The 24,620-nt window shown below is 39.7% G+C and overlaps 1 protein-coding gene across 3 annotated transcripts in view; it reads left to right on the forward strand.

The window, feature by feature from the left end:
- Positions 1-24,620, forward strand: part of PAG1 (phosphoprotein membrane anchor with glycosphingolipid microdomains 1) — a 303,358-nt gene that overhangs the window by 254,854 nt on the left and 23,884 nt on the right. For all 3 annotated transcript variants that reach the window (XM_089660997.1, XM_089660998.1, XM_089660999.1), the window contains one exon: positions 23,074-23,279. In XM_089660997.1, coding sequence (XP_089517123.1) covers positions 23,134-23,279 — 146 coding nt within the window. In that variant the 5' untranslated portion in view covers positions 23,074-23,133. The remainder of the gene's footprint in view (positions 1-23,073; positions 23,280-24,620) is intronic.

The raw sequence follows: 24,620 nt of genomic DNA on the forward strand, positions 1-24,620 counted from the left end.
TGGTGATTTTTGGAAATATTGATTAAAGTCGCATGGTGATCACAAAAGGACTTTCATGTATGGACTTTCTGTTTATCACATGATTATTTACAGAGCGCCGCACTAATATTTTGGAATCACAGAATATGATTTGTTTATTTTATGCAGTATAATGTGGCAGCAGATTATCTGTTTAATTTGTTTTATTGACATTCACATTTTTCATAGCACAATTTGAGCTTTGAAGGTCATTATTTGACCTAGATAAATATGGTGTTTTATTTATTTTTATATATATATATATATATATATATATATATATATATATATATACATATACATACAGTTGTGTTAAAAATAGCAGTGTGTTAAGAAAAGTGAATAAAGCTCAAAATCCTTCTAGTAGCTTTTATTTCCATGCACACAAATGCATTGGGAACACTACACATTCTATTCCAAATCAAAACATGAAGAAAAATATATCAAATTTGTGTTGTTCCTCTAAAAAGAATTGAAGAAAAGTGAATATTAGACTGTTCAAAAAAATAGCAGTGTTTGTATTCTTCTTTACAAACTCAAACATTCACTATAGAAACTGAAAAATGTTTGAAGATTTTGCTTTCCTTTGAATCACTTAATTAATATTTAGTTGTATAAGCACTGTTTCTGAGAACTGCTGTACATCTGTGTTGCATGGAGTCAACCACCTTCTGGCACCTGTGAACAGGTATTCCAGCCCAGGATGATTGGACTACATTCCACAGTTCTTCTCTATTTCTTGGTTTTGCCTCAGAAACTGCATTTTTGATGTCACCCCACAAGTTTTCTATTGGATTAAGATCCGGGGATTGGGCTGACCACTCCATAACGTCAATCTTGTTGGTCTGGAACTAAGATGTTGCACGTTTACTGGTGTGTTTGGGATCGTTGTCTTGATGGAACACCCATTTCAAGGGCATTTCCTCTTCAGCATAAGGCAGCATGACCTCTTCAAGTATTCTGATGTATTCAAACTGATCCATGATCCCTGGTATGCGATAAATAGGCCCAACACTGTAGTATGAGAAACATCCCAATATCATGATGCTTGCACAACCATGCTTCACTGTCTTCACAGTGTACTGTGGCTTGAATTCAGTGTTTGGGGGTCGTCTGACAAACTGTCTCCGGCCACTAGACCCAAAAAGAACAATCTTACTTTTATCAGTCCACAAAATGTTGTGCCATTTCTCTTTAGGCCAGTCAATGTGCTCTTTGGCAAATTGTAACCTCTTCAGCACATGTCTTTTTTTCAACAGTGGGACTTTGCGGGGGCTTCTTGCAGATTGCTTGGCTTCACATAGGCGTCTTCTAATTGTAACAGTACTCACAGGTAACTTTAGACCTTCTTTGATCTTCCTGGAGCTGATTGTTGGCTGAGTCCTTGCCATTTTGGCTATTCTTCTATCCATTTGAATGGTAGTTTTTCGCTTTCTTCCACGTCTTTCAGGTTTTGGTTGCCATTTTAAAGCATTTGCGATCATTTTAGCTGAGCAGCCTATCATTTTCTGCATTTCTTTGTTTTCCCCTCTCCAATCAACGTTTTAATCAAGGTACGCTGTTCCTCTGAACAATGTCTGGAACGACCCATTTTCCACAGAATTTCAGAGAGAAATGCACTGTAACCAGCATGTACAACATTTGCTGCCTTCCTTCCTTAAATAAGGGCAATAATTGCCACCTGTTTTTCAAAGAATGAATGACCTCCCTAATAGAACTCCTCACTGCTAGTATTTTGAACATGCCCCTTTCAATTAGTGATTCAATTACACAGAATCAGCAGCATGCATGTCATGACTGTTGGGTCTGTTGGATTTCTATTACTCTACTACACCTGCTAGTAAATTATTTGCCATGTAGAAATATCATTTCTACCAAAAACAGTGATTGATCAGGTTAGTGATGCCTGACTGCTATTATTTTGAACACAACTGTGTGTGTGTGTGTGTATATATATATATAATTTATTTATTTAATAATGTATTTATTTTTTCAATATAGCTTCAGTAATAAAATTGACCTGTAATTTTTACATCTTGTACATTCTTAAGTAAACAATGAAGACATGACTAGTTTAGAATAATTTTTTTTTTTTCAATATATATTGTTTCAGTAATAAAGTTGGAGCATGTTTTTTATATTTTGTATATTCTTCACAGATGTTGGTGTTTTGCAGCAAATAGCTTTTTATTTTTGTTCCAGCATACTATGCATATACATTTTTTTTTTCTTTTTATTCAGAACAGATGCAGCTATATTAGGTAATAGTTTTGAATGCATGTTTTATTTGATTTTAAATGGGAAGAGAGAAAACGAAAATGTTTTTGTTAAAGTGGAAGTCCTGATCACTTCAGTCTGGCCTCTTTTGCAGGCATAGCTGTGTAAAACATACAAGTGTCTATAACATTTAAAATCCAGTAGTGCATGGTCTCGCTCTGCTCTATACATGCTCAGTTGTTCTCTTGGCACTGTGCCTAAAATCAGAGCCACTAGAAGTCGCTCAGCTGACAGCTTTAGTGCCCATTCACATATATGGGGGTTAGATGCGGTTTGAACCGCATCCAATCTGCGTGATATGTGAAATAACATTGCTTCCTATGGTGCCTTTTCACATATGTCAGGTGTAGTGGCAGTGCGTATTCAGTACGGTTTTAAAAAAAGCCCTGTATGATTTCTGAGCAGTGTGGTTTGGTTCTGGTGTAGATTACAGGCTATTGACTTTTATGGGAACCGTTTCTAAACCGCACACGTGTGAACAGGATAAAATCCTGACCTAATCCTGTCCTGAACCTGATGTAAACCTGACATGAACCGTTGAACAACTACTGTATCAATTAGCTGTGCAACCCGAGCTTCAGTCCGCACTACACATGTGTGAATCAGCTCTTACTGGTGCTGAAGGGGGAAGAAAGCAACTGCAGTGCCACAGACTGTGCTGAGGGAAACACAGATTAAAGGGGGGAAGAAGAAAAGCAGAAGTGGTGACAGGACAAACTCTGTTGCCAGGGAGACACAGAAGAGGTAAACTTACAAGGATAATGTCCTATCTTATCTCCCTGCTATTCTCTCTTTTTTTTTTTTTTCCCTCATCAACAGCCTGTGGAGATCAGCAGTGTATAAATTCTGTCAGCCTTTCTCTCTCCTGCTGATCCAAGATACACAACTGATCCAAGATACACAATCTAGGCTGGAAATGTACATATTTTAAAAGTGACATCGTTTTTGAGGCTGAGAGTTACCACGAAGGAAGTGACTTCTCTAGGCTTCCACAAAATGGCAAATCCAGCAAGAAGAAACAGGAGCAATGCTGGAGACCATTTACAGCACACACTAATTTTGGTAGCATAATTGTTAATGTAGGATGTATATTCTGTTGTCAAAGAACTTTAATTGTTATTAAACTGGTATGGGTAAAGTTCCGCTTTAAGTAATTAGGGTAATCCCTATATTCATGACAATATACCATGAATGCGATTTTTACATACCAAGATGGAATAGTTGAGCCCAAAGCCAAAGTTCCCATTCAGTTTAGGGGGACCTCTTTAACTTCAATGTTGGCAAGAACACTGTGAGAGACCACTTTTCCTCCTCCTCAGCCTTCTCGCAGAGACAAGATTATTGGGTTTTGTATGGATGAGAGTTTAATTTTTTTTTTTAATTATATTTTCTGTTAATATTATTTGGGTCGTATCAACTTTTGTTTTTCAAGGTTTATTTTTAAACTGGTTTATTTTTTTGCAATTTGTATAAAATATTTTCTTTATTATCAAATCTTAGGGTTTTATACATTGTGTACACATTATTTTGGGGTCACAAAGCATTATTTTAAAGTGGGGAGTCAGTTGTAACTTACAGACTGTCTTTCTGTAACTGAAACTGCATTTGCTGTACAGACAAGCAGGAGGAAGGGGGGAAGGAGTCACTCAGCTGTGTGTGTAATCTGAGTTTTGCATGTTACACTCTGTAAGGCTAAGATCACACTTATGAAGGTGCAGGAATGCTTGTAAATCGCACCCATTCCCGCACCCGCTGGCTAAACATGCTACGCTTTAGCAGCACATTTTCAAATGGATGATGCTTTTGTGACTGTGGCTTTGAAAAGATGCTGGGACCTTTTCCCTGCATTTCCTGCAGGTACCACAGCCCATTCAAATGAATAGACTGCTGTGCCCTCGCAGGCAAAAAATGCTCAGATGTGAACCTAGCCTAAAGCAAATCAGTTACAATTAGCCTGGTAAAAATGTGCAAAGGAGAGCAGAGCAACACTCATTGTCTGGAAATCAGAATTAGTAAATGTGAGATATTTTGTTTAACTGCCAAAAAAAAAATATATATATATATATATATATATATATATATATATATATATTTTTTTTTTTTTTTTTTTTTTTTTTTTTTTAATTAGTCATTACCAAGATTAGGAAAATAAATACAAAAGCACTTTTACATTCCAATTACTGTTTATTAGGACCAGCATTATCTAATGAACATTTTGAAATAGTTTGTTTAGATTGCTTATGTCCTCTGACGAACTAGGGCTTATTAAGATGCATGAGGTTTTGAGCCATTGAAGGTCAGTGGCACACTGAATAGAATAGGATGGACCAAAAATACATAAACATTGTGCACACAGGTTTATTTTATATATAAGCCCCAGTTCTTTTAGAATAACATCGCTGTTTTTTCTATAGAGTGTGCTTTGTGGTGTACATGGGGCATTGGTGTGCAAACGGGGAGTTGTTGGGTAGCATCAATCACAATTTAAACTAATCTGATGTGGAGCCTCCAGGGTCTGTCTTGTCAAATGGATTCTAAACAGTGCAGTGCTACTGAATAGCAACTCGGTGACTGGAAAAGCACAGTAAAGAGAGGAAAAAAGACAGAAATACAGGGCATATGTTCATTCCATACAAGTAAATAAGTATATAAAATATACTTAAATATAGCTACCATGTATGAAACAAAATGGCCAAATATGCTGTTCTTTTGTTCTATCCTGCTAATGTGCTTCTACATACAGTAGCTGTTTGTCTCTACTTCGCTGTCTTTTGCCAATGGGACTTGCTGTGGAAACTTTGTTTTGTACGAAGTCATAACTATAGCCACAGAAGACCTTGTGACTTCTATGGGGCCCAGAGCTTGTGGCTGCAACATTGAGAAATAGTATTTCTCAATTACATTTTGGATGAAGTGAAGGTTGGGTATTGTGGGAACTCTTCTCTGATTGCTGTGAAAGCACTTATTATCCTGTGTCTCTAATAGAATGGCTTAAAAGGAGGGGGCTATGGCGCTTAACAGCTGAATGAAAGAGGGCACGTGTTTGTGCTGGGAGGGGGTGGAGCTCAGTCTAGACTTGGGGGGAAAAAAGTCAAGAAGAAAAACTGTTTAGAAGACACCTGTGGGTGTGTTTTTACCAGTAATGTTTATACATTTTGGGATTACATATGTCATCAAAGTTTGCTTGTTACAAACTGGGAAATATCTAAACCAAGGGTGTCAAGCTCAATTTCATTGCAGACCGCATCAGCATTGTGGTTGCCCTCAAAGGGCCGGTTGTATCTGTAAGACTAGTTGTCCAGAGCAGTTTTCTCATCCGGGGTGCTGGGGCACACTGGGGTGTTGTGGGGAGTCCTCAGGGGTGCCATGGAAAAAGCCCGAGCTGAGCGATTCTCTGCTACTTCCTGTGCTACAGGAGGGAGAGAGCTCAGTTAAGTCCTGTGTACAGAAAAGCCAGAGAGCTAAGCCCGTACTTCCCCTGCTCTCTGCTCCTCTCTGTACTCTTGCCGGCAAAACTGAAAGCTGAGCTGTCCGTCTGACTGCGTCCTACCAACCAATTGCATCAACAGTTACTAAAGACTTGCTGCCAAGACTACAGAGAGGTACTGAGAAGGGAGGGCTCTCCTCTGCCTTCTGTGTCAAACGTTCCTTCTCACGCCTGTAACCCAAGAGTTAACAGAGGCTCCTTCCAAATGTTCAGGAAGGGGGGGGGGGAAGCACAAATCGCACCCCCTCCTGGCTCTCTCCTCCTCTCTGCTGCTTTCACTTCTGTAGGGGCAAAATTTCAGAATTTGTGCTAGGAAGATGGGGAATTCGGGAGCCAGTTGGGGGGTTGTTCTACGAGGGGGATTTGGGAGGATTTGTGCTAGGAAGGGGATTTGTGCTAAGAGGGGGGTCTTGGGTGGGGTAGGAGAGCGGGTTACAACCTACAGACCACTGAGCTTTGCCTCAGAGTACATTTTATTGCAGGTGCAGTAACAGGTGTGAAATCATGTTTTCCCATTTGTGGATGCATGTGGGTGCCATTAATTCTTAAGGACACCCCCATCTAGCAACTGCATGTACATTTAAGCCTGCTAGAACTTCAGCTCATTAAAAAAAAAAAAAAAGTGCACCATGTGTGCTCAGATTCGCCTCCTGAAGAGGCACACCTCGGAGTGGTGTGTCCCGGGACTGTGCATAATTGTAAAGGATGATTGGACTTGTTGAAAAACACTGGACCAGAGCACCCCACCCCCACTTACATCAGATGTCAAGAGCCTCCACACTCTCTGTTACATACCAGTGCACCCCCCCTTTACCTTGTGCTGCCGGGAAGAAGCTGGAGTGGAGCTGGGAATCAGAAAATGCAGGGTCTGAAGGAGGACCAGAGGAGGGCTGGAGTCAGCTGCCAGAGTCTGATGAATGCTGAGACGGGGAGGTGGAGATGAGGGAGTGCTGCAGCTGCACAGAGAGGTGCAGGTTTTGTAGGAAGAATTTTGTTCTTTTTGCTACCAATTGCTGAGATGAGCTGCTCCATGACTGCACGAAGACAAGGGGGGTTCCCCAGCTTCAGCAGAAGTACAAGGCACATGAAATGGCCTGGTAGGCCAGATTCAGCCTGCAAGCCTTGTGTATGACACATGATCTAAACTAATATTCGGTAAGAGAACAGTGCAGCATTGGCTTAGTTGACACACTGTTGTAAAATGAACTCTGCATTCAGCTGGCCAGTATGACAGAGCCCTGTTCAGGAGAAAAGCAGGTGTGCTATGTACTAATACTCCAGGACACGTAGAGCATGTCACAGTGCTGAGAGTTTTAAGAGGCCATCCTTTATTTAGTAGTCATTGCAGGATTTGACAACTTTAACTGAGAAATTAGCGATTTACAACCAACCCACTTTTAAATACAGCTTCAATTAATAAGGAAAGAACTATCTTGGTGCTACTCAGTGCTAAGAACAGCTTTATGGCACCATTAGGCTGAAACATATTAGTATTGCTTTTGTTAATTTGCTAATTCACAGTGCAGTAGTATATGTCACTGACAGTGATCAATAGCTGAGAACAGATGTTACAAGCTCAGAACCTTGTCACCATAATCACAGATAACTATGAGCAGTCTGTCATATCTGCTTTGACATGTATGGTTACAAGAACACTTTTTATGTCGCTGGAGTTGGCGAACAGCCATTTGAATGTAAGCTATGCACTACATATACAGTTTGCTGAATCAATAGCATGGTAATTAGCACATCTTTTATATTTTCATACTATCTCCACTGACTGAGCCCACTACAGCCACATCCACACATTCTGGAGCATGACAACGTGGGTAATCACACAGAAGCATGTGTGACAAGAGGCAGAAGTCCCTCCTGGATGCACTGGGATCATATGGAACACAAATACAGCACAGTCATAGCTGGTTTGATTTACTGAAGGCAAATGGGCTGTCAATTTTGCAAGAGAATTTCCACTTAGCTTACTTTATTTGTCCAATCGTGTGCAAGCAAAAATACTGGTTTTTATTTTTCTTGCATGTTTGATTGATTGGGTATCCTTTGCAAAGTTGAATTTCATCTTATTCAGCAAGCTAAGGGAAAGTTCCCTTGCAAAATGAACAGCCTATTTCACTTTGGTAAATTCACCCCAATGTCTTCATGATAACTTTTCCTTGATGCAAGTTGCTCTTGAAATACCAGGTTCCCGTAGATGTTCAATGCCATGATGGCAACCACATGCCTTTCTTTGACTTCTCTTTGAGCACAATAATCAATTTACACTTTTTTTTTAATAACCTGATTTCACTGAGCTGAACTCAGACTGATCCTCTTGGTGTTAGTAAAGCTACGGATATGCACCAGTGTTCTTCTGTACATAGGGGAAGCCATATTTGCTTATGACATACTTGGGATCTACTTCTTGCTCAGCTGTTCTACACAATGCTTGTAATTTACAGTTTTCTCAGGATGACAACTTATTGGAAACAATGTTCTCGCTGTGTGGTGGACATACTTACAGTCCAGTCACTGGTGACATCAGGGTTGCTATGCCAAACTGTGCAAAAACATACACATTTCCACAGGTTGCTCAGTCACTAGTGAGTGACATTCTTTAGCTTTGTTTTTTGTCAGCGAAGGGTTGCTCATCTGACCAGTGACAGAGCAAGCTGCCAAATGGGTGAGTATTTTTACTTTTCTCTTCTTAGCAATCCTGACACTAGCAAGTTGCAGCCAGCGTCAGGTTCGCAAGTGTAGCTTCAGCTCTAAGAACGGGTCTGTGCAAAATACATTCATTACAAATCTCTAAATGTATTTATTATGATACAAATGGATCAACAATTATGTAAAAGTGTACATGTCACATATACAACTACTTTAAAGAGCCCTAAGTGTCATTTTTGTCTGCTGCTTCCTTCCTCTGCTATCAATACTGTATGTATAATTTCTGACACGTTTTCCTGACACCTAGAGAAAAATGGTGACAGGGGAGGGACCTCCAGCTGATTGATATCCTTAGCTCTGCTCCTGTGAGCTGTGTGGAGGAGGGGGGGTGTCTTTTCTCTCCAATCAGCTCTCAGAGCTCTCTTCACTGATGTAACTTCAGCTCCTCACCCTCTGCTTTTCAGAGCCGAGAGATCCTGTGTAAATTCTGCACTTTGAATGGACGTGGGGGAAAGACAGCCGTAGATATACAGGTACAATTTATGTAGGAGGATTTGTTTCATCTCTGTGTGTCATCTGAAGCCAGTCACGTCACTGGGTATATGTAAGGGTTTACAACTTTAAGGTGAGCACTGCAGTAATATTGAAAGATATGCTTGCCTTAAGCTCTCGTGTTATAAATTTATAATCCTAATGTCTAAGGGTGACCTTCACTCCCATCGTTCTACACTAACTTTGCTAGCTGTCATTTGCTGCCAGTAGATCTGTATATATATCTATGATGAATGGAGATTAAGCAGAGAACACATTGGATGTCAGAGCAGGATTGTACATCAGAGGACTTAAATTGCAATTCATGCACATTAGATAGTGGCATCTGATAATAGCGATTTCAATTTAGCACAGGACCGTGGGCATGAAGATCTGGTCCTTCATACCAATGTAAGGGCATCTTTAGTGGTCAGGCAACCCTAAAGTAATTTTTCAGGTATTGCTGGACTTGCATATCCTGAATAAGCCACTTATTTGTTATATCTTTGCAGTTCACATACAGTACCTGTGTTTAGAAACCCAGTTGTTATAAACATGTAGTCTTTTATGCATTTAGATATTTGGTGCTATTCATTTTAATAAACTGTCAAACTGTGGTGTGTATGTTTTGCAAGTACATGCATATAAACTGCACATATGTCATTTTTTTGGTGCAGTCCCAATTGTGTTTTTTTTGTTTTTTTAAATCTGGGGCTCCACTGTGTTTAAGCAGATGTCTGTGAAAAAGACCTAAATGAATAATGTATCAGGGGAGGGTAAGACTGCATTGTAATGGCTTTGGTAAGCTGGTAGACCTACAAATTAAGTGCAGAGATCTCACCACTGCCCCAGTAGACATCAGAGACCAGTGTAGTGACTAACTAAAGGCAATCTTCTCACACTGGTATTTCATATTCAGCCCCTTTATTTTAGCAGCTATTGTTTTACATTCGGAGTATGGCGGTTTTTCTGGACCCAAGCAGAGATCTAGTAATGGCTCGGACTATACTATTTCACATCTATCAAAAACTCCATTACATGTTATTACACATGATTATTTTAATGTCTATAGAAATAACTATTGGGAACTTTTCCCAGTGGTATTATTTTTGATTATTACGGGTCAGAAATGATCTGTCAGCTTAAAATATTTGCTTCACCTCCATTAGACCAAGCAAGGAGCATTAACTTATCACTTTCCTATTATCTATAAATTTGTATAAGGGGACAGTATATACTACATGTCCTTGTGTTGTTACATCAACATCCAGTAAAATCTGCAGGGAGAAACCTGTTTTTCATTAGCTATAAAGATTTTTGAAATTGCATTAGTTTCAGTTCATTAGGTTGTATAATTACATTGGCTGTGAGGCTGTACAAGAGGAAAATGGCTTGAAAGGGGGTCCCTAGGGACGGCAGATTAGTTTTTACTGTCCTGGCCTACTGAGGCTGAGGGGAGTTGTGTGTTAAATCCACTAATGTAGGACAGGCGCACAGTACAAAACTCAATGTCAGACGTTCCAGCTATTTCAAGGGAACCTATAGATTTTTTTTTCTAATCCGTGCAGGAGAATAAGATCTACTTAAAGTAAATGACTGGACATATGATAATGTTTTAAAAAAAGACTTATTTCTATTTTTGGTTTTCTTTTCTTTTTTTGGGCATTCCCCCATCCACATTGGCCTCTATGATTACATTCTTGCATCATCCCACAAAGCGAGAAACCTATAGGGAGGTGTGAAAGCAACTTCACTTTCCCACAGTTGGTGTTACCCAAGGGAGGAAGTGTGGGTCTTGCAGATGCATTTACTGAACCATTAAAGAAAAAGAAAATGCACAGTACTGTAGATTTGGTGTACACCATGAGCAGGATTTTCAACTCCACAGTGGGTGGTGGAAAAAGTTCCATAGGTCAAAAGTACACTTGATCCTGCAGCTACAAAAAACAGAGGGTATTAATATACTGATATCATACAAGGCAAGAAAAGAGGGCATGGATCTTGTGTTCTAAAAACAAATGTGTATTTAAAGTGTTCCTAAACCCACAACAGTAAAATCAGTCTGTATATGCAGTAAAGGATGCTTGTTATACTCACTGTGGAACCTAGCGGGTTAACCCTCTGCATTGTGTAAAAAGTCTGTTTAATCCTGACTTCTCTGATCCTTCCCTTCTTCCAGTAACACTTTAAGAGGTTAAAAATCAGAATAATTTATAAATATCCAGGTTTAAGGGGCTCCTTCCATGCCAGCCCACATAAAATATTAAAAAGCTGTATTTTCCTGGCTTATTCTGATATTTAATGCATGAACTTTAATATTTTTTGTTTTGCTATTATTATTATTACAGGTACTTACACTTACTGGCTACTTTATTAGGTACACCTTGCCAGTGCTAAGAAAATATCCCCTACACCATCACTGCCAGCCTGAACCATTGATACAAGGTAGAATGGATCCATGCTTTCATGTTGTGAAATGCCAAATTCTAACCCTACCATCTGAATGTCGCAGCTGAAATTGGGACTCCTCAGACCAGGCAACGTTTTTCCAATCTTCTATTGTCCAATTTTTTTGAACCTGTGTAAAATAGCCTCCGTTTCCTGTCCTTAGCTGACAGGAGTGGCACCCAGTGTTGTCTTCTGTAGCCCATCTGTTTCAAGATTTGACATGTTGTGTTTTCAGAGATGGTATTCTGCATACCTTGGTTGTAATGAGTGGTTATTTGAGTTACTGTTGCTTTTCTATCATCTAAAACCAGTTTGCCCATTCTCCTCTGACATCAACAAGGCATTTTCATCCACATAACTGCTGTTCACTGGATACTTTCTCTAAAATCCCAGTAGATCAGCAGTTTTTGAATACTCAGACCAGCTCATCTGGCACCAACAATGCCAAAGTCACTTAAATCCCCTTTTTTCCCAATTCTGATGCTCCGTTTGAACTTCAGCAAGTCATTTTCACCACATCTAGATGCCCAAAATGCATTGAGTTGCTGCCATGTGATTGGCTGATTAGCAATTTGTGTTACCAAGCAATTGAACAGGTGTGCCTAATAAAGTGGCCGGTGAGTGTATATAGCACTGTTATTTTTTCGCAGCACCATACACTAGAGTAGAAACAAAACAAAAAGGTGCAAAGGTCTAGTGCATTAACAACACAACACGCCTTTGTTATAAATAGGTATAAATAGTACATATTCACAAAAGTGGTAACAACGTTGTAAATAACCCAGAAACCAAAAGGTCTGTTAAATGATTGAACGTCTCAATGTGGCCTCAACCGTTCAAATGGATATCATAGTGCCATCGGACCTGTTTTGGGGGACGTGCCCCCTTTCTCAGATCAAAGCTATGACATACATTTAAACCAGAGGAGTTCCATAATTTGGTAGACCTTTCTGTTCGTGGGTTACTTGCAACGCTGTTACCACTTTTGCTAGTATGTACTCTTTATACCTTTTTAATAAAGTGCTGTTGATAATGCACTAGGCATTTGCGCCCTTTGTCTTATTTTCTTTGTGCACTTGGAAGATTTGCCTGTCTTTAGAGGCCTGCATCATCTTTATTATCCAGCCCAAGTTGTGCACTGACAGTTATCACCTGTGGATCTTTTTTCACAAAGTGACAGTGCTATACATACCATAGCACATCTGTATCTCAATTCATGATTAATAAAGAGCCACTTGCCCAGCCCTTCTCCTGGAAACATCCTATATCCTTTCCCAGAGGTGAATGGTACTGCTACTCGCTGGAGATCTGAAGAGCTAGGTCCCATCTTGGAGCTACGTACCATCCACAATAACTGAATTATGGCCCCGCTATGGCATATGGCTGCAACTCACTGGCTGTAATCCACTAGCCTGAAATTAACCCCTTAATCTTGTACACCTGTAAGCAGATGTTAAGTGAGGTATCCAAGTTCTTTTGCTAAACCTGTGCCTTTGAAAGTAAATTTAGGGTTGTCGAGTTTGCAGCAGACTGTGTACACTCATAACATGCAGAGTTTTTGTAAAGCCCCTCTGTGAGATGCTGGAGCCATGGGAAAATATCATGCAAATGCAGATTTGGTGTTGAGGGTTAAGCACACCCCCTTGCCTAGAACAGGGGCCCGGTGATAGGCCACTTGGGCATTAATGGTGGAGGAGGGAATTTACTGAAACACTGTCAAAATGAAAGTAAACCTTATTCTTGGCTTTACATTTACTGTAAACCATTTTTTTCAAACCCAGATTGCCTTTATAGAATGAAAACTTTTAAGTGATTAGGTCTGTAGGTGGCTTAAATACCCATACAAAATTTGCGATACAAACGATGATCATGAAGATGAGTCGTTGCAAGTGTGTAGAATGTAAAAAAATCACTTAAAAAGGTATTTTTATGTTTATCAAGAAAACATGACCATTTATTTTTAATTTTAAAATGTAATACAGAGCTACCATAAAGAGGAGCTCCAGTCTCCCTCCAAAAATTAAAAGTCAGCAAAAAAAAAGTAAAATACTGTAGCTGCTAACTTTTAAAGAAGAACTATAGGCAAAACTTTTTTTTTCAATTTTGGATAGAGCAAGGGAGGGTTATAACCCCTGTCAGATTTGTCCGCCATCTGTGTTCCATTGCGAAGATTTCCCTTCACTTCCTATCCCTTAGCCAAACAAGAAACGATAGGAGATCCTTGCATATTAAGGGACTTCCTTGGGGACCCCAGGTCTCCAGAACTAGTGTCGCCATTGGAAGATTTCTCCTCTATTACTTTAATGGGGACAACCCAAAATTTGGGATTTTATTTTACTTTCACTTTCAGTGATAATGGTAAACAGGACAAATAGAGAGGATGAATCTCCCCAAAGGGGACACAGACAGCAATAAAAACTGACAAGTGTTCTAATCCATCTCCACTCTATCCAAAACTGAAAAAAAAAGTGTTGTCTTTAGTTATACTTTAATATAAGGGTATTGACCTGTCCAGGGATCCTGTGCTGCCCTCACCTGAGCCGATTCTTCATTTGGCCTTGCTGCTTCATAGCTGGTTTCGCACTGCGCATGGGTGAGCCGCACTGCGCTTTGTGATTGGTCCTGCAGTCTTCTGAGATCTGTGATGTGTCCCAGAAGGCTGTGAGGGAAGGAGGGGGCCAAACGTCCAGTCAGATTGGTGAAGCGACCTGACTTGAAGTGGAAGCAGGTACCTGTCAAAACTAGGTACCCTCCCCCCCCTAAAAAAAAAAAAAAAAGGGGCAGGGGGTGGATGCACACAAGCGGAACTTCTCCTTTTAGATGAAGATTCACTATAACCGATAACATATATTTGTAATGAAGATACAGATATTATCAGCCTAAAGAGCCTTTTGGATAAGACGACCTGGCTTGCTATTCATATTCCAGTTCATCCAAAAGGTGTTCAGTAGTATTGAGGTCAGGGCTTTGTTCAGACCATTTGAGTTCTTCAACACTAAAGTCCTTTAACCATGTCTTTATGGAAATGGTTTTGTGCACAGGGGGGTACAGTCAGGCTTAAAGAGGCATCCCCAGACTTTTAAGCACAAGGTTGGAAGCATGCATTTATCTAAAAGAGCCTTTCTCAACCTTTTAATACAGAGGAACCCTTAAAATAATGTTCTGGTCTCAGGAAACACCTGGTAGGTTACTGCATCTACAGCTCACTGTACATTAGTGTGATGGTCCAGAAGAAGAATGTTCCCTACATTTGTGGTCAGTGGGAATAATTCCCCTCTAACAGATAGCTAAATAAAGATCATTGGTTTGACTGGTAACTGATCTGGTAGCAGAAATTGCTCCTTGCCCAAGGAACCCCTAGCAACCTCTGAAGGAAGTCTGTGTGCAGTAGCAATATGTTTACTATAGGCCTGTGATTGTAATAGCTGACATATGTAAAGCATTATGGTCTGTGTGTTTCCTCCCAATCATTGCGTTGTAGAAGAGAAGGTCTAAAACTGAAAAGCAACAAAATTTGCTCCCAAGTTTCTTCTCCTGTTTTTCTTTAGGCAACTAAGGTTTAAGGCAGCCAAATAGTTTTTTCACATTTTAGGTTGTCGTATCTTTTACCTGAATGTAATGTTTGCTTTGATTCCTTAGTTTATTACAATTAATTTTAAAGATTTTTAGATGCCTTATCTGGTGATCCCCGATATCAGGTCATTGGATTATCCGCCCTTCCTGAAGTGGACGTATGACTGAATGTTGTAAATTTATGTTAAGAATCTTGCAAAGGTGGATAAATAAGTAATATCAGAACAAAGTTTATTTTTCTGAAGATCTGCTCCAGTTTCTCTCCAGCGACCTAACCGTAACTTCAATAGCCCCTATGTATTGGGTTGAGAAAAAGGGAGAACATTTAGACCAAAGCAAAGGACACATTATCCCAGTTACACTCAGTGAAAAATTAATCCAAAACATGACTAGCTTCTATTTTATACCATTAATTTTCATTTAGGATTTGAAAATAGGGAGTTGTCAGCATGTTGTAGTAGTAGGGATGGCCCAAGACACCAGATTTTGTAGCGGCAGAAACTAGACTGAAGTTGAGCTGCTTGTCCTTGCCCATGGAAATTATGGAAAATCATTAGTTGGTTATAATAAGTGATTTTAACAGCTCTACGTTTTAATATAATATTTTGATTTTCATTGAACTGAAGTTATGAAGTTAAAGCTGGTAAATTCACAAATGAAATACATATATGGGCACTGTCCTGAGATTAACAAAACCACAGTGAGTTTAATGACCTGACTTTTCCCCTATGCAATAAAGCTAGGTCACCTCCCTGTCCTCAACCTGTGATAGGACTAGAGGATTTGCTCACACTTCTCCTCTCTTCTTATCAGCATGTTCCTTGTCGGCGCATGCGGTATAGTTTGGCACCTGGTGGTGTTGCTCCTTCGCTCTAAGTTATGCTCTACAGGGAGTTACAAAAAACTAATACCAGCTTAAAATCAGGTAATTAACTCTAGCTGCATTTAAAAATAAATTTTTTTATTCAAAGAATTTTATTAAAGATACTGCAAAGTATACAGAAGAAAAAAGTAATGTCATAACACGAGCCTGTTTAACCGCTCAGGGAGGACTGTTGTATTTCTTAGTAAAAAAGGAAGGGGTAGGGAAAAGACTGTAAATTATCCAAATACCAGTAGAACAGAGGTCCCTCCCCACTTCGTAAGGGGGGGGAGCATTTAGACATTGTTTGCAAAAGAGTAAAGGATAAATTTGGAGGATTAGGAGAATGGCAAGCATAGCACCCCAAAAAGAGACTCGAGACATGTAAGAGCATGAAAAAAAGCAAACTGGAAGAAATGAGTGTGGGCGTCACAGTGATATAGAAAAAAAAAGATAGAGAAAAAGGGGGGGAGTCACAGTGGTCAGCAGTGCCATAGTGCCTATTCAAGATGATAACATGAAAAGAACCAACAAAGAGTCAAGGCTTTATCAGATATTCATCAAACTCTGGGTGAAGGAAATGGTCCACCCACAGCTGCCAAATTTTAGTGTAGATACAAACCCTATCCTACAAGGTCTCTTCAACAATCACATAGATCATTGCCTTGGTTACCCTGTGTTTAGTTTCAAGAAGACAGAGAACAGGTCACTTTTAGGATCTGGCAATAGTCTGCTTAGCAGCGGTGGTCATTTGGAGCAGGAGTTTAAATTGGTTCTTGGTGAGTTCAGAAGGGTAGACATTTAATACTCTGAATTGGGGATCTGGTTGGATACGGAATCAGGATGTGGAAGATTTTGGACCAAAAGGGCTGTACTAGGGGACAGGTTCCCCAAATGTAAAGATGAGTTTCTTTTCCTTGGGATTGTCCCAGAAGAGGTACTTTCTGCTAAAGTTATTTTAATGTGGACAAGGACCCTATTCTTGGCTCGTAAACTAATTTTTACAAAAATGGATTTCGCCTGCACCTCCAACTCTTTCTCAATGGTGAGATGCTCTTCATTAAATTTGCGGAGTGAAGAACTGATTTATAAACATAGGGGTTGTTCCAAGAAATGTGAAAATAACGTGGTCCCTGTGGCTGTCTTCTACTGAGTCAGCACATGTTTCCTAACCCAATGCTGATGATTAAGGAATTTGGGTAAATGTTCTGCCACTCGCATATGGTTTATTATATTTGCACTTGTATCTTTGGAATCATAGGCCTATACTTGAAGTGGAGTCTTAATGAAGAGTTTGAAGCTTGATCTCCCTTTTACTGTAGATATATGGTCTTATGTCTTGAAAACCTATGGAGTGAACAATTTCTTTATTGTGTTTTTTTTAATTATTTTCTGATTTCCATCAATTTTGCTCAAATTTTTTTTTAATTTGAGATAAAAACATTCGTTCAATAACATCTACCTGATTTAAAAAAAAAAAAGAGCACCCAGGCCTCCCCAGCCATTGATGCAGATTGACAAAACGTATTTGGCTAGCTCTTTATAAACAGTTTCAAGTGCCAGTATATTCTGGGTTGCTTTGTGAGTTGCCTGCCAGATGTCTTTAAATACATTTTATGTTTTAATTAATAGCATTGCAATAACGTTCGTGTTTTGGTACTTTTGTTTTGTTTTTTTAAAGCCCAACTCAATGCAACTAAAAAAAATTATCCCTTGCAGTGGGGTTGTGCCCAAACTACAAGGGATAATTGCTTGATTATGTTCCGGAAAAGGAAATATGCTTACCCTGACCCTCTGCAGCTCTCCTGCAAATAAAGGAGATAGCAGATCTACTGGTCCTCACAGCTTGTGCACCCCCACAGTCTAGTGGTCCATGGTCCTAATGTCATCAGGACCAAAGTAGGGTCCATAGCCCTATTCTGGACATGAGGACACCAAGGGAAAATCCACCACCAGTTTGTGAAGGAGTGCCGTCTGCCAGGGAGCGGAGGATCAGGTAGATAAAACTGGTTTCCTGTCCCCTGGACAAAGCAAACTATTAACCCTTGCACTGCAGGCATTCCCCGGAATTGGGTTTTACATTCCTGCCTGTAAAGCAATTTAATGTATGCTGGTCTGGCTGTAAAGCAATGTATTTGTATGCAAAGCATCACAATACAGAGCATCCTTCTTCCTGTAAAGCAATGTAAGTGCATGCAAAGCATCAAAATACAAAGCCCCCGCCTTCCTGCAAACTTTCAGTTCTAGCAGTAGAATTTGCCGTTTGTGGCCCCTTAGCCTCAGGGCCCTAGTACAGCTATACGCAATGGGTTTGTCTACTATCGTTCATAAAATAAGGCAGTTATAATTTTCAGGCCTTTACCACACTAATATAGCATCTTTTTCTAACAACAAGGTCAGGCAGTATGTTTTCTTGAAAATGTAGCTTTCTTATTAGAGGCTTCAGAACAGCTTGCTGCCAATTCATTAAAACAATAACTGGCTTTATTGCTGAATAGGCTGTGTATAATAACCTTGGGCATCGCTCTTACACTTCAGCGTATTTGCTGCTAGAATGAAATATTGATTTTATCATTGCTCTAAGGTATAAATTACTTGAATATCTTCTGAATGTTGATGCTTTGTAACTCAGTCCAGAGAAAGAAAAGCCTAATGTACTGCACAGGTATCCCAAAACTCTAAATATTGACACTTCTGCACTGAGAACCACTTGGCTGGGCATAGTTTTTCTGTTCCTGAAATTAGTTTCTTTTTTACAAAATGTCATTAAAGTCCAGTCATTACGCCAACAAGTTTTCCTTATAGTTGTAACTGGGCTAAAAGAAGATATTTTCATCTATATAATCTCCTTAATTACATGAACATTTGCGGAATGGCTTTCTTTAGCTAAATTAATTTTTTTGTATATTTGTCTATAACGATACAAATGAGTTATTTGTAAAGTGATATTTTCTTATATGTAAGACATGTTGTTTCTAGCATTTGTCTCTGGGAAGATTGTGCAAAGAGACCCCTATGCTTGGTTTTCATTGGTGGAGTTTAAAAAGAAAGATTCAGAACTGGACTCATTCAAAAATGTTCTGTCTCTATAAACTGTGCAGGCTTACTTTTGAGAGATTTGCTCCCTTAAGCTGCCCATAGATGGGTAGAATTTCAAACGAAAATCCTTCGGAAAAGGTACTAAGAAAGTTTGTTCATTTTTCTAACCATTAGTCAAATAGACTTTTCTTTTCGACCGCAGTGACGATAACATTTTAAAAAGCAGGATGAACATTTTTGTTTTTCAAATAAATGGATTTTTAACAGTGATTTTGCAAAAAAAAGAAAAGTGAAAATTACATTAAAAAGGGCTTTCACAAAACATAGTGCATCCTTTGTCATCTTTCTCATAAATATACTAACAAGGCCAGTGGATTCTGCATGGTCCTCTTCTCCTACACTGCTCTCCTCCTCGTCCCAGCCACCATCTACTTGTAAATCATAAGTGAACTGGCTTTGTTCTCAGGGTTCTTGCAGCCAGAACAATGGTGACATGCCCCAGTGCAAGTGCATAAGCTGAAGATTGCCCCAAAAGAATTCTGTGAGTCATGGCATGGGTATTCCAGAAGGTTGTGGGCAGCTGGGGCTACATCATTCTTACAAGGTCAAGAAAGGTAGCTGCTCAGATTGGCATTTCCAAAGAAAGGTGTTTGTAAAAAAAATGATCTGCAAAGTTGAGGGAGGGAGCAATATAATGTTAAGTAAAAGACAAGAGTGAAGGTCCATTTTAAGATAAACAATGTAGTACTCACTCAGAATATAGACTTGCTGCTAATGAACTCCACTTTCCATTCATTGTTAGCTTTGTTGGTACACAATGGGTTCTCTCATAACTTTGGGCGTTTGTATTTAGTTGCTTTGAATTTGGTAGCACTTTCAAAATTATTAGGTATGGCATATTTGCTCATTTGTGTTTTCAAATCCTGTAATTGTGTTCTAAGCAAATATAGATCATCACCGCATTTCAAATTTCTGAAAAAAAGGTAACCTGAAAAAGGATTGTGAAACTGTAATGAAACTCTAGGCAGAGGTTTGAGAAGTCGGTGGTTTTCATAGAAAGTGGAGTCCTTTATATTCTGCTGTCAGCCAAGTGTCCGCACATACTGAGCCATAACGCTGAACAGATCTGTCAGACGACAGGACTGTGGTGTCACCTTGTGGCCAGATATGTTATACATGAAGGAGAAAATGCTTTGCAGTGTGCATTGAAATTTTTGCATTCCTAGTTATTGATCATCATTTTGGGTAAAGTACTTGGTTTATATAGAAGAGCATTTATTTATTTGGTATGCTGGCTGATGGGATTTGTTAAAACTCTGAAATTAATGTACAGGTAATTAACACTTATAATATAAATAATAACAAAGTATGTTTGTGTGCATCTGTGGGGGAGATTATGCTCTTTATTTGTAAGCCGAATGCTACATTGTTGCTCACTTGATGGTTGAGTCATGATGCATATTAAATATTAAAATGAAGTGAACATGTGAAGGGCAATGATGAATGCAGTTCATGTAGATCAACCTTTTTAACGTAAGGGAACCTAACTTTATGGTATTGGGGAAACTTTACTAATATTTCTACATCTACATTAGTGTGATGGCCACTGTGGAGAATGTTCCCTATATTTGTGGTTATTGGAAAGAATCCCCCCTTACAGATAGCTAAAAAAAACCATTGCTGCTCCATTTGAAAGAGATAAGTTGCTTGATGCTCAAGGAACCCCTAGCAACCACTGAAGGAAACCTGGGGTTCCATGGAAGCCTGCTAAAGTAAAGAGAGACAGTCAAAAGGCAGATTTTTTTTTTTCTGTTGCTGTCTGTAAATCCACTGTGAGATTTTCCCTTTCCTTGAATTCCAATATCAACATTGGGACTACCAGATGAAGTGAGGTAGAACATCCAGTGGGAACACAAACAAATAAAAAGCTGATGGACAGTTAACAGGTGGATGACCACACACTGTCACAAAGATCAATAAGTTTTGAAAAAGTTAAAATTGTCCAGTTAGCATGATGCACAGCAAGAGCAAGTGTTGACGCGTTTCATGCCAACAGACAATCATAACCAAAAGGTGTTATGATTAATTGTCAATTGGCGTGACGTACAGCAGCACTTACTACTATGTGTCATGCTATTTGGACTTTTTGATTTTTTTTTTGTCAATAAATTTGTGTGGTCGTTCACCTGTTAATTGTCCATGTTCCATGTACAAGCCAGACTGGCTTCTGTGTTTTTTTGGGGTTAGAGAGAAGTGGACCAAGCTGGAGTGGTGTATAGTGTTTTAAAATGGAGGTTACCACATTTACCACCTCTACTGAAAATAGTATAGTTGTTGCTGCTGTGTCCCTGTTAGAGAGCCTTCCCCTCCCTTCCTTTCCTGGTGACCACGCTGTCATTGGCATCAGAGGTGAGGGTAAACCTCTCCAGCTGGAACACACAGCCTATGGTTCCAACCCTTCATGCCACTATACAAAACTGTAAAAGTATTGACTGAAGATTTACTTCTACATGTGGGAAATATCTTTAAGGGAACTTTTCTACTGATTCTAAAACCTGCCAAATGTAGTAAATAAGGAAGGGTGAAAAAGATCTGTTGCAAAATCACAATAACCTGGGTACATTTTATTTGGGTGAATAATACCAAGAAGAGTGATTCCCAAAAATATAAAATTTCCCCACCCATAACATTGAAATAGTAAGGATCCAGCATGAGAAGTAGGGATACACAGATGTATAGGCGGCCAAAACATACTGGTCGAAAATAGTGTCATTGGCATTTTACCGATACAAAAATAACTGCCGATACATGCAAAGTCGCATCTCGTTGACTTTTATGTAAAAACGCCCTCTAGTGACCTCAATGCACATAGCGTCTCAAAGACCTTCATGCAAATTTGTGTCCCTATTCACTTTAATGTAAGAACACCCCCTTAGTGACTTCAATGCAAAATTGCATCTCATAGACTTTAATGCAAAAAGCCCCCTAGTGACTTCAATGAAAAATTGCCAGCCACATTAAAGCGGAGTTCCAGCTGGAAAAAAAAAAATGTCCGCAGCTACAAAAACTGTAGCTGCTGACTTTTAAAATACAGCCACTTACCTGTCCCTCGGTCCAGCGGTGTCCTTACTATGGCTGGTTTTACCGTCCGTCTTCTTTCCCTGGCGCCGGCATCTTTAGTGTGGGCACCCGGCTGTGACAGCTTGCGGCTTCGTTGCACTTTGTGAATGGCTCTATAGTCTTCTGGGACCTGTCACGTGTCCCAGAAGACTACGAGGAGGGAGGGACAACAACTTCCACTTCTGATCACCTAGGCGATCGCAGCGGAAGTGGGAGCAGGTAGCTGTCAAATTCGGGTACCCACTCCCCAAAGGTGCCAATTCTTAATGCAGAGCAGCGGACAAAGCATTAAAGCGGAACTTCCCCTTTTGGGTAGAACTCCGCTTTAATTAAATTAAAAAAATTTAAAAAAAAAGATATAAATTGAAATATTTATGCAAATATTTCATATTTCCCAACTTTAGCCAGTAGGGGAAAACTCCCCCAATAGAGCGGTCATTTTTAAAGAGCTCATCAACCAGTACCCTTCTAAAACAGACCTAATTTTCTGGAAATGATAAACTACACCCCACACCTTGCCTTCTGTGTCCCACAATGGCTAAAGAGGAATTCCAGCAGCTACTAGGGATATCCAGCAAAAACTGCAATTGTGTCGAAGTCGAAACATACCCTTGGGTTATTTTAATCGGAATTCTCTGTAATCTAATATAGCCAGGATACAGTGAGCACCTCACAGGGTCACTCCAAGTATACCTCCTTGAAGTCTTTGCTTTGTTACATCCTAGCTCTCTGCTTCCAGCATCACCAATCAATAGGCAGGTTTGACTTCTAGTGTTGATTGGGAGAATCTTTTTAATATTAATATTTTTTTTGTCTTTTGACAGAAATAAGCCTAGAAATAGCTTTTCTGGTTCTTAAGCAGGGGTTCTCACATTACTGGATTACTCTAGCAGCAAAAATAAAGTTGACCAAAAACCCTTTTTTACTTCCCCTTTTAATTCAGCAGTTTTGTGTATTTTAGAAGGAAAGTGTAAAATCAGTACTATACTTTGCTATAGAAGCATTTAGCTGCAAGACGTGCTGTGCAGATGTTGTAATTTGTGTCTTTCTCTTCCAGGGCGTGAAATCCCCATATACAAATGAGGCCACTTGTTGAGCACGTACCCAGTCGCTGAGAATGCCTCCACTGGTACAGGAAGCTGTGGCTGTCGTGAATGGAGAGGTCAGCAGTGAAGACAGCCTAGTCTTATGGGGTGGCCTGGCTGTACTATCCAACCTTCTTTTCATTACCATCCTCTTCTTCCTCTGCTCTAGCTGTGACAGGTAAGATCAAATCATTTTATTATGCACTGAGGACTAGACATGGATGTCACACAAAGGACATCAGATCACAGCCCCAAAACACTGGCTGCTTAATAGAGCTGAAATCACAATGGTGGTGCATATATTGTAGGTTAAAATAGCAGTGATCACTAATGTGATTATCAGTCACTGCCATGGAATGTAATTTAATAGCATCAATCTATTATTCTACAGCAGGGGTCCTCAAACTTTTTAAACAGAGGGCCAGTTCACAGACCTTCACACTGTTGGAGGGAGGGGGGGCTGGACTATAGTTTGAAAACAATATGAACAAATTCCTATGCACACCGCACATATCTTATTTGTAGTGCAAAAAAAGAGGAAAAAACAATACAATATTTAAAACACACTAGACACCGCAACGCACTGTACACCAGAACGCACTGTACACCACAACGCACTGTACTCTGATACACTGGACACTACAACGCACTATACCTGGTGCCTGGTGTGCTCTCCTTTTCTCCTGTTGTTCCTCTGGATGCAGCAGGTGAAATCTGGGGCTTCCAGGCTGCTGCTCGATGGGTGCTCACGGCTGAGGACCCAGCGAGCAACTTAGCTATTTGTCGGCCGGTGCCGGTTTTTTGTTTTGTTTTTCTCCTGGCGGCCCGGATAAATGTCTTTGGCGGATCATAGTTTTATTTTATATTAGATGTTGAATAGTCATTTAAAACTTGATCATTACCCAATGTAGCTCCCACTGGGAGTCATACTTAAAAATACTCCACCAATGGTACCTGACCCCGGTTAAACTTTCCATCTGCTACCCGAAACAGTCCCCTACATGCTGGAGACTCTGTGGTGAGCCAGGCTCAACAATCCACATTTTGTGGTCATGCAAATCACTTTGTTCCTTCTGGAATACTACATTCCAATTAATCTCTGAAATAAACAAAATTCCGTTAGTCCCGAACCCCTCATTAGCACTCCTACACATCGGAATAGAGAAACTCCTTACCCATTCCCGAACAGTTATTACCCACATACTCTTTGCTGCCAAAATTAATATTACTAGATTATGGAACACAAATAATACCCCCTTAATCACTTAATTAATTACAGACCTTAACACTCAGGGGTTTATTTACTAAAGCTGGAGAGTCCAAAACCAGACTCCCTTCTGCATAGACACCAATCAGCTTCTAACCTCAGCTTGTTCAATGAAGCTTTGGCAATGAAACCTGGAAGCGGATTGGTTTCTATGCAGAACGGAGTCTGATTTTGGACTTTCCAGCTTTAGTAAATAAACCCCTCAATGTCAAATGGAAAAACTATCCACAATTAACACTTCCTCCTACCACA

This window comes from Staurois parvus, unplaced genomic scaffold, assembly GCF_062004578.1.
Source record: "Staurois parvus isolate SC_StPar_1 unplaced genomic scaffold, SC_StPar_1.0 ptg001302l, whole genome shotgun sequence".
NCBI lineage: Eukaryota > Metazoa > Chordata > Amphibia > Anura > Ranidae > Staurois > Staurois parvus.